The sequence below is a fragment of the Papio anubis genome, chromosome 20, assembly GCF_008728515.1.
Source record: "Papio anubis isolate 15944 chromosome 20, Panubis1.0, whole genome shotgun sequence".
Classification (NCBI taxonomy): Eukaryota; Metazoa; Chordata; class Mammalia; order Primates; family Cercopithecidae; genus Papio; species Papio anubis.
In genome coordinates, this window is record NC_044995.1 from 17,301,406 (window position 1) to 17,312,286 (window position 10,881).

Sequence of the window (10,881 nt, forward strand, 5' to 3'; positions counted from 1 at the left end):
ATGAAATGTGCAAAAAAAAAAAAAAAAAAAAAAAAATGCAAAGAGATACTATGTACCCTTTACCCAGTTTCCCCTAATGGTAACATCTTGCAAAAACCATGGTACTATATCACATACAGAATATTGACATTGTGTATTAGTCCTTTCTCATACTGCTATAAAGATGCTACATGAGACTGCGTAATTTGTAAAGGAAAGAGGTTTAATTGACTCGAAGTTCTGCATGGTTGGGGAGGCCTCAGGAAATTTACAATGATGATGGAAGGGAAAGCAGGCACCTCTTACATTGTGGCAGGAGAGAGAGACAGTGAAAGAAGGAGGAACTTCCAAATACTTAAAACACCATCAGATCTTGTGAGAACTCACTCACTATCACAAGAACAGCATGGGGGAACCACCCGCACGATCAGATCCAATCACTTCCCACCAGGTCTCTCCCTCAACACCTGGGGATTACAATTCAAGAGAGATTTAGGTAGGCACCCAAAGCCTAACCATATCACATTGATACAGACAAGATACAAAACACTCCATACTCCAAGATCCCTTGTGTTGCCCTTTCAATAGCCACGTCCACTCTTCTCCCATCTGACCCCTTCCTTAACCTCTGGCAACCACTAATCCACTCTCCATTTCTCTAATTTTGTCATTTCAAGCATGTTGGAATGGAAACATACCAGCCTGGCCAACAAAGTGAGACTGCATCTCTGGTGAGAAAAAGAAAATTAGCTGGGCCTGGTGGCACGCGCCTACTACAGGTAGCTGGTGTCCCAGCTACTTGGGAGGCTGGGGTGGGAGGATGGCTTGAGCCTGGGAGATGGGGGCTGCAGTGAGCGGCAATTGTGCCACTACTATGCTCCAGCTTGGGCTACAGAGTGAGACCATGTCCAAAAAAACAAAAACAAAACGCAACCTCTGTTCTGCAAAAGACACTGTTGAGGGAATGAAAAACCTACCACCCTACCAATCGGGGACTGGTTATTAAATGGTCCTGCTGGAATGGAAGCTCTAATAGTGGTGTGGGGGTGGGGGATGTCTTCCATTTGCCCCTCCTTATCTACTGTCCCTGCTTCTCCACCTTACTCTGGGCCCCAGGTAGAGGGGAGAGGAGGTCAGGTGTTTGTTCACCAGGGTTCCTCCCTGCGCTGGGCCACCACTATTCGTCTGTTTCCTCCGTCAATCTAAGTTACTCTCTCCTCCCCAAGTCAGGCAACCACATGCACACCCTCAACCCTCTCCCCTTCCTTCAGGCCTGTGAATGAGGCCCCTCACCCGTGCTGGCCCCAGGAGCTTGCACTAGCTCTCGTCATTTGCCTTTACTATCCAATCGCTTTATAAAGGCTTCTGGTATCAACCCCACCTCAAATTATCCTAAATTGACGGGCCCATCTGTTTCCTGCTGGGCCCTAACTGATACACTATAATTAAAGATGTGGGAGAATGCAAATGAGAGATAATGGTAAGACATAAAAAGCCAGCTACCAAACTGTATACAGCATGGTTCCAATTTGGGTGAAATTGCTCACAGAAAGGAAAACAAAAGGAGGAACAGTGACAAATTGTTAAAAAATATTTACCTCCAGGAGGTGAAATATAAGACTTACTTTAACTCTCCAAGTTGTATGTTTTGTATTGATGGAATCTTTTTACAAGGAACAAGTGTTACTTTGACAGTCAGAAAACATATGCACAAATAAACACATGGAAAATTCCTATGTATTGGGACGAATTGTTCCAGAAGTGGGATGAGGGATAAGAGGAGGATGGTGAAGTTATAGGTGATGCTTTTTCTCTTTTATGCTTTTGTGTATTTTTCAAGCTTTATCCACTGAACATGCATGGCTAATTTTATCAGAAAAAGTAGATTTTATGTTTAAACTAACAAAAAGAGATTGATTGAGACAGACAGAGAGACCCGGGTCAGGATGCTTGTTGGAAAAAATGAATAAGAAAGATGGAGTCACACAAAGCCAGGGACAGGAAGAGAGAGAGAGAGAGAGAGAGAGAGAGAGAGAGAGAGAGAGAGAGAGAGAGGAAGACATAGGAGGATACGCTGAAGAAGATAAGTAAGGGCAGTTATGGCATAGAGAATAAGCTTTGAAACTGGGCAGTGTGTGGGTTCAAACCCCACCTCTGCCATTTATTAGCTGTGTATCTTGGAACAGTTCCTTTACTTTACTGGGCCTCAGTGTTCCAGCTGTAAAATAAGGTAATAGAACCTCCCTTTTGTGTCTTTTTTATTTTTTGAGATGGCGTTTCACTCTTGTTGCCCAGGCTGGAGTGCGATGGTACGATCTCGGCTCACTGCAACCTCTGCCTCCCAGGTTCAAGTGAGTCTCCTGCCTCAGCCTCCCGAGTAGCTGGGATTACAGGCATGCACCATCATGCCCGGCTAATTTTGTATTTTTAATAGAGATGGGATTTCTCCATGTTGGTCAGGCTGGTCTTGAACTCCCGAGCTCAGGTGATCTGCCCGCCTCGGCCTCCCAAAGTGCTGGGATTACAGGCATGAGCAACCGTGCCTGGCTTGTGTCTTTTTTTTTTTTTTTGAGACAGTCTCTCACTCTGTTGCCCAGGCTGGAGTGCGGTGGCACAGTCATAGCTCACTGCAGCCTCAACCTCCCAGACTCAAGAGATCCTTTCATCTCAGCTGCATGAGTAGCTGGGACTACAGGTGCATGCCACTGTCAGAGGCATTTGAACCAGAGCGACTCCATCTTGAGTGAGGGCTAGGAAAAATGAGGCTGGGACCTGCTGAGCTGCATTTCCAGGAAGTTAGGCATTCCTAGCCTCTAGATGTTTACTGTTAAGGGAACAGATTGATAACGTTTACTAACAGACCCAGACTCAGGAATGTCCTGAAATCCCGTTATCTTGAGAACAGAAGCATTCCTCATTTTGCTTTAAAGATAGTAATATCGGTTCTTGCAAAATATGGTAATTAAGAAATTTAATCCCTTATCACCAACCCTTGCAGCAGAGCACATCGCCCCATGATATTTTTTGTTATTCAACATATAAACAAGCATTGTACCTAGGGTGGGCCCATTCCTCTTACTTTCAGGAACACCCTACTTTGTCTATGGAGTAACTATTCCTTCACCACTTTGCTTTTTTTTCCCTCACTCTGTTGCCCAGGCTGGAGTGCAGTGGCATTGCAATCTTGGCTCACTGCAACCTCCGCCTCCTGGGTTCAAGCAATTCTCCTGCCTCAGCCTTCCGAGTAGCTGGAACTACAGGTGTGCACCACCACACCTGGCTAATTTTTTTGAATTTCTAGTAGAGACAGAGTTTTGCCATGTTGGTCAGGCTGGTATTGAACTCCTGACCTCAAGTGATTCACCTGCGTCGACCTCCCAAAGTGCTGGGATTACAGGTGTGAGCCACTGCACCCAGGCACCACTTTACTTTTTAAAGTAAACTTGCTTTTGCTTTGCACTGTGGACTCGCCCCAAATTCTTTCTTGCACAAGATCTAAGAACCCTCTCTTGGGGTCTGGATTGGGACCCTTTTCCAGTAACACCACCATGCCCAGTGAATTTTTTAATCCCTTTTTTAGAGACAGGGTCTCACTATGTTGCCCAGGCCGGTCTCAAACTCCTGGGCTCAAGCAATCCTCCTTCCTTAGCCTCCCAAACTACTGGGATTACAGGCCTGAGCCACTGTGCCCAGTTTTGTGTCATTTTTGACAATGAAACTGTCACCTGTAAACGGAATTGTTTCCTTGCTCTGCATTGGTTGCAAAGAAAGAACACCCAGTTGGAAACAAAAAGGCAAATAGATTTTATTCCTGGCTAGGATGGGGAAGGAGAGAACTCTTGCTCTAAAGACACCTTATCCCTGGGTGCGCTCATGCCTGTACTCACATCACTTTGGGAGGTCAAGGTGGGCGGATCACCTGAAGTCAGGAGTTTGAGGCCAGCCTGGCCAACATGGTGAAACCCCATCTCTGCTAAAACTACAAAAAACTAACAAGGCGTGGTGGCATGTGCCTGTAATCCCAGCTACACAGGGGGCTGAGACAGGAGAATCCCTTGAACCCGGGAGGTGGAGGTTGCAGTGAACCGAGATTGTGCCACTGCCCTCCAGCTTGGGCAACAAGAGTAAAACTCCATCTCAAAACAAACAAACAAACAAACAAACACCTGATCGCCCAGCGGTAGGGAGCTGGGAAATTTTAAGGAGTTAGCTATGGGGTGGGATGGTATGTAAGCTTGTGCAGGAAGCAACTCCAGACGCAGGTCGGATCATAAGCATGCCTCTTCATATGATGTATGTTCAGCAAATGGTGAGCATATTTTCCTCCATGGGTAGGGAGTTTAGCATGATAATTATATATTAATGATCTAAAGGTAACCATGGGTCACTGTGTGTGGTTTGCACTTGTTTTGCCTCAGCCTTATCTTCCTCCAGTAATAAGCAAAGGAAGCATTCTGAAGATCCTGTGGCCTTTTTGGCCATCTGCAGTTCTTTTAAGCAATGCACCTATAGATAAAGAGACTAGAAAAAAAACGGTTTAAGAAAATAATGAGGCCAGGTGCAATCCAGGATTACACCTGCAGGCCAGGTGCAATCCAAGCATTTTGGGAGGCTGAGGCAGGCAGATGGCTTGAGCTCAGGAGTTAGAGACCAGCCTGGGCAACATGGTGAAACCAGGTTTCTACAAAAAATGGTGGTGGCGCCCACCGGTAGTCCTAGCTACTTTGGAGAATGAGGTGGAGGATTGCTCCAGCCTGGGAGGTTGAGGCTGCAGTGAGCTGTGACTGCACCACTACTACAGCCTGGGCAACAAAGCAAGACCCTATCTCTAAAATAAAATAAATAAAATAGGCGTTCTTTCTCAGCTACACCTCCAGGGCTGCCCTGGTACAAAAATGAGATGATATGTCTGTGTCAATTACATAGAAGAGAGCCTGATGTATAGTCAACACTACACAAGGGCTGGTTGTGATTGCAGAACGAAGATAAGGACAACCAGGGTGAAGCAAAGAAAAAGGAAACAGATAGTAGAAACAGGGACAGAGACAATTTGGAAACCGAGTGTTGGAGGGTAGCCATCCCGGGCACAGGCCAACCTTGGGTTGAAGTCCTCACACCCGACTGGGATCCCAGAGGCCTGGGGCCAGCTCTGATGTTGGGAAAGCTTGCCCTGGACAGGAAAGTCCGGCTGCAAACCCCATTCTTAGCCCTGCACATAAAAGCCAGCATGGACCATCGAGGCACTGTTGCCCAAGTGGAGACTGCTCTGGACACCTCCCAGGGGACAGTGGACGGCAGCACCTGCTGCAGCACGAGGCGCAGAGGGTGCACTGCAGAGAGGAGTGAGGGCAGAGGCCAAGGCGAGGAGGGGGCCAGCTCCCGCTCTCTCCCCCTGTGTGTGCTGCGCCTTCAGGCTCCGAGCATCGCCTCCCCTGCGAGCCTAACCTAAGGCGGGGGTCTGGACGCGCGGGACCCTCTCTTTGGCTTCCCTGACGTCTCTCGCCTGCTGCAGAAGCAGAGATGCGGCCGAGTGTCTGGGCCGTGGTGGCCGCCGGGCTGTGGGTCCTGTGCGCGGTGGTCACAGCGGCCCCCCGGCGCTGCCTGCTCTCGCACTACCGCTCGCTGGAGCCCCGGACGCTGGCGGCGGCCAAGGCGCTGAGGGACCGCTACGTAAGTCACCGCCCAGCCCCTGCGCCCCCTGGGACTCTGGCCCCACCGGGTTCCCATACACCCGTCCCTGTCCCCAGGGGTCCTGCGTCCTAGCGCCCAGCAGGCGCCTCTCGTATGCCAGCGACCGCAATTCCCACCACGAGACCCCCGCAGTCCCCGTCGTCAGCGCGAACGCAGGCTTAGGGTCAGTCACAGAAGGGCGCCCTGACGGGCGGACTCGGCTTCAGGTCAGAGCGCAGGGCTTTCCTGGAGGAGCGCGGGGTGCAATTCAACCCGGGTTCACGCCTTCGGGGAGCTCCCTGGTTCAGTATACGACAGGCACGACCGTACGCTGCCAGTACCCATCCACGTCCAGGAATCCCAGACTGTGCAGAGGTTAGGGGCCCTGGCGAGGGGGCCCAGCATACGCGAAAAGCGCCGCTTATCCCGCAGGAGGAAGAGGCGCTGAGATGGGAGCCGCGCAACTGCTCCTTCCGCCCCAGGAGGGATCCTCCGCGGCCGTCGGTGAGGCCCGGGAGCGGGCGGGGAAGGCATGGACCGGGCGCGGCCCCCTCTAACGCCCTCTGGTCCCCGCAGTCCTGCGCTCAGCTCCGCCACGTGGCCCGGGGCATCGCGGACGCCCAGGCCGTGCTCAGCGGCCTGCACCGCCCGGAGCTGCTCCCCGGCGCCGGCCCGATCCTGGAGCTGCTGGCGGCCGCGGGGAAGGACGTGGCGGCCTGCGTGAGTGACGACCGCGCCCGCCGCCCCTCGCCCTCGCCAGCTTCTCTGCATCCTCAGGCCCACGGCGTGCCCCAGCGCTTTGCGAATCTGTCCCGCTTAGCGGAAAAACCGATCCAGACCCGATTCGGGTCCTCTGGGTGTCCTCAAATCCGGGCTCGGGTCTGCGGCTGGGAGGGTCACGGGCAGATGCAGAGGGGGGCTTCGTCCTTCGCCTTCTCCATTTGCCTCATGTCCCACCTCCAGCTCGAGCTGTCACGACCAGGCTCCTCCAGGAAGGTCCCCGGGGCCCCGAGGAGGCGTCACAAACCGCGGAGAGCTGTGAGTGTAGCAGGCAATACAGGGTTAGCCTGCAGGGAGGACCGGGCGAGGCTGACAAGGACGGGACTGAGGCTGGGAGAGCGGGACTGGTGGGGGCTTCTCGGGAGGGAAGAGCCAGGCTTAGCCCCGCTGCGCTCCCTCCTGGGCTCTAGGACTCGCCTCGGTGTCGCGAAGTCAGCGTGGTCTTCAACCTCCTGCGCCTGCTCACGTGGGAGCTCCGACTGGTTGCGCACTCCGGGCCTTGCCTCTGACCCCGCCCCCTCCGGCAACACCTAAACCTCCACGCCATTGGCTGCCGAAAGCGGCTCCTTTCGCCCATTGGAGTGACCAGACAAGGCTCTCAGCCAATGGGTGCTGAGGCACGAGAACTTCTTTGCAGCTTTGGGCCTGACTTGGATCCACTGTCTCAGATACAAGATGAGTGGGTCCTTCTACAGGGAAGAGAGTGCAGTTCTCCAGGAAGCAGCGATATTTCCTCGGAGTATATTGTACGACCCTCCAAGGGTTGCTATGACAGAAAGAGACTTGAGCTCTGGAAACCGTCGCTGACCCCCAAGCAACAGGGACCAGTTCCTCCTTGTGTGGTTACCAGGACACCCCCAACACCAGGTCCTAACCCCGGATTTGTAGCCCCACAGCCAGCTTTGAGATTCTGTGAATCTGTGACTCTTGGATCAGGCATCTAAGGGACACCAATCCATGAGGGATTTGGTAGTGAAAGGCCCAAGAGTCCTTAACTGACTGTGGTTCTTTGGATTCCCTAACGTGTGTTGTTTGTATTTGTGAAATTCCTGTGTATTTGCTTTTCTGTCTCCTGGTTTAAATTTATTGGCAGTTATTAAAGAGCGTTTTGATTGCATTGGTTGTTTTCCGTGTGATGATTGTGAGGTGCGCCTTACTGCAAAAAAAGAGGCTGAGCCAGGGACTCAGGTGGCCTGAGTTTCAGTTCTGACCCTGCCAGTTAATTACAGTGTAATTCAGGGCAAATTACTTTTCTGAGCCTGTATTTCCTCACCTGTAGGATGGGTTAGTATACTTGCCTTGTGGAGGAGTAGTGTACATTGAGATCACGTTTTAAACTCTCCAGCTGAAGTCCTGGTATGGCCTTAATGAGTGGATTCCATTAAATAATCACTCGTATAAATACACAAGCAGTTGTGTTGTTAATTTTTTCTCCAAATCTGTGCATTAGCACTCTGTGTTGCTGAAAGCACCCCTCCTTGCCAAGGTCACACGGCTAGTGAGGGTCAGAACCAGGTTTGAACCCCCGACCCTTCAGCTCCAAGACCCATGCTCTTGACCACTGCCTGAACGTCCCTAAGAAAAACAGCACCCATGTGGTGTCCTTCAAGTCCTTCATCACTTCCTTGCCTGGCAATTAAGAAATATTGGCGTCTGGGTGTGGTGGCTTACCACTGAAATCCCAGCAATTTGGGAGGCATAGACAGAGAGATCACTTGACATCAGGAATTCGAGACCAGCCTTGCCAACATGGTGAAACGCCATCTCTACTAAACATATAAAAATTAGCTGGAAATGTTGGCACAAATCTGTAATCTCAGCTACTTGGGAGGCTGAGGCAGGAGAATCGCTTGAACCCAGGAGGTGGAGGTTGCAGTTAGCCAAGATTTTGCACTGCACTACAGCCTGGGTGATCAAACAACATCCTGTTTAAAATAAAAAAATATATATATATATATGTATATATAAATAAATATATAAATATATTAAAATATAAATATATATATACACAAATATATATAAATACATATATACACACACATACATACACACATACACACACACACACACACACGCGCACGCACCCAATGCCAGGAGTGGTGGCTCAGGCCTGTAATCTCAGCACTTTAATAGGCTGAATGAGGAGGATTGCTTGAGCCCAGGAGTTTGAGGCTGCAGTGAGCTATGATCACGCCATTGCACTCCAGTGACAGAGTGAGACCCTATCTTAAACTACAACAACAACAACAAAAGCAGAGCAGGTGGAATCCTCTTGGGAACACACCTTCCTGTAGGTCATCCCTGAGTCTCCATCAGTTTCTCTTTCCCTCCAGCTGCTCACCTGGCTCACTGGCCCTGCCCTGCTCTGGGCTTTCCCAGCCTGGGGCTCCCCTGGTGGCCGGTGTCTTACCTGAGGTGGTGTTTTCACTTTTCCCACATCAGCTGGGACTGCCCTTCTGTCAGGGATAAAAGCCGCCCCATGGAGCTCAGGCAGGAGTTACATCTCAGACAGAGCTCAAAACTGACAGAAAGAGTCGAGGCCAGGACACAGTCTGAGATCCAGAAGAGGGGACAGAAAAGAACAGAGACTCCAAACAAGACCCAAACGGACCCCGGGTGACAGCCTCAGAGTGTTTCTTCTGCTGACAAAGACCAGAGATCAGGAATGAAACTAGGTGAGTCCCACATCTCTGTCCGTGCTCAGCTCCTGCAGCCCCTGCCCTCAGGGGGCAGCCTCGCCATCCCCTCAGCTCCCTTTCTCTCTGTGACACAGACATGACCGGGGGCTGCATGCCAGTGCTGGTGCTGATGGCCGCAGTGCTGACCGTGACTGGAGCAGTTCCTGTCGCCAGGCTCCGCAGGGCTCTCCCAGATGCAAGGGGTTGCCACATAGCCCAGTTCAAGTCCCTGTCTCCACAGGAGCTGCAGGCCTTTAAGAGGGCCAAAGATGCCTTAGTGAGTCTCCCCCTGCCCTCCTGCCATGGGCTAGCCTCCACCTCCACTCCAAGGGGTCACCATGCTTCCTAGTCCCAGCTTCCTTCACTGGGCTAGCCTCCACCCTCCCTGCAGTGGGCTATCTCATGCTCCTACTACAGGGACTGACCTCATGTTTTCCCTGTAGAAGCAGGGCCCCTCTACCATCGTCCCAGCAATCCCCTCGGTCCACATCCTTCCATCCCACCGGAGCCCACCCCTTCCACGCACCCAGGCTTTGTTCCCAGCCGCCGCCGGCTGACAGCCCCGCCTCTCCCCTGCGGACCTGACCCGAGGCAGCCGGCCCACGCCCCGCCCCTCCCCGACCCCGCCCCACCTGGCCTGGCTCCTCACCCTCCTTCTCCCTGGTCTCGCCCTCCCCACACCTGTTCCCTTCCTCTGCTCCCCACCCATCACACTGGCTGTGCCCTCTCCCCTGCCTACCACCTCTTCCCAGCCCCTCTATCCTTCCCTCCTCCTCCCCCACCTGTTCCCTCACCTGCCCCCTCACCTGTTCTTTCTCACCTCTCCTCAGGTGAGGGGAGCCTCGGTGGCTTCGGGAGGCTGAGCTGGGTTCTGGATTTTAAGGTTCTGAGGCCGCCAGCTGACGCCTGGGACTCGTGTCCTGGTGGATCTTGGACCAGCCCCTTCACACCCTGCACCACATCCTCTCCCAGCTCCGGGCCTGTGTGAGTCCTCGGGGCCCAGGCACCCAGGTCTGTGGGCTCTGAGCAGCGTCCTTCCCCTGTGGTGGCCCAGGCCCCACCTCACACACGGCTCTCCTCTGCCCACAGATCCAGCCTCAGCCGACGGCAGGGCCCAGGCCCCAGGGCCGCCTCCACCACTGGCTGCACCGGCTCCAGGAGGCCCCAAAAAAGGTGAGTGAGCCGGGAAGAGAGGGACTAAGGTCTGGGGAGCCACTAGGAGCCCAGACCCTGGACAGCCCCTGACCCATCCCCTTCTCCCTACAGGAGTCTCCTGGCTGCCTCGAGGCCTCTGTCACCTTCAACCTCTTCCGCCTCCTCACGCGGGACCTGAAATGTGTCGCCAGCGGGGACCTGTGTGTTTGACTCTCCCACCAGTCATGCAATCTGAGATTTTATTTATAAATTAACCGCTTGTCTTAATTTATTGCCACCCAATCGCTATTTATGTATTTGTGGGTATAAACCCAACTCACCTCCAGGCAAATGTTTATTTTTCTACTTTTTATAACCCTTGTTGAAATAAACAATGAGGAAAAGACACCCATGACGTGGGACTGTGTGTGTGTTGGTGTGTATTTCCTTTGTGTTGCTGCCATAACAAATTACCCTAAAAGTAGCATCTAGAACAGCAGGTTCGTTGAGGCTGTGCTGGCCACTGGGGTCCCCAGGCCCCATGTCACCATCGAGTACCTGGAATGCAAGTGGTGCAACCTCATTTTGTCAGTGAGTGTAATACATACCCCAGAATTTGAAGATTTACTGTGGGAAAAAA

General features: G+C 52.3%; 1 protein-coding gene and 1 pseudogene across 1 annotated transcript; both read left to right on the plus strand.

The window, feature by feature from the left end:
- Positions 1-4,063: 4,063 nt before the first annotated feature.
- Positions 4,064-8,165, plus strand: LOC101003492 (interferon lambda-4). Its single transcript, XM_021931090.2, has 4 exons — positions 4,064-5,649; positions 6,082-6,369; positions 6,613-6,687; positions 6,840-8,165. Exons 1-4 carry the CDS (start codon positions 5,500-5,502, stop codon positions 6,936-6,938), a joined length of 612 nt encoding a protein of 203 aa, XP_021786782.1. The 5' UTR covers positions 4,064-5,499; the 3' UTR covers positions 6,939-8,165.
- A 929-nt stretch (positions 8,166-9,094) lies between these two features.
- Positions 9,095-10,652, plus strand: LOC110741858 (annotated as a pseudogene).
- Positions 10,653-10,881: the final 229 nt, after the last annotated feature.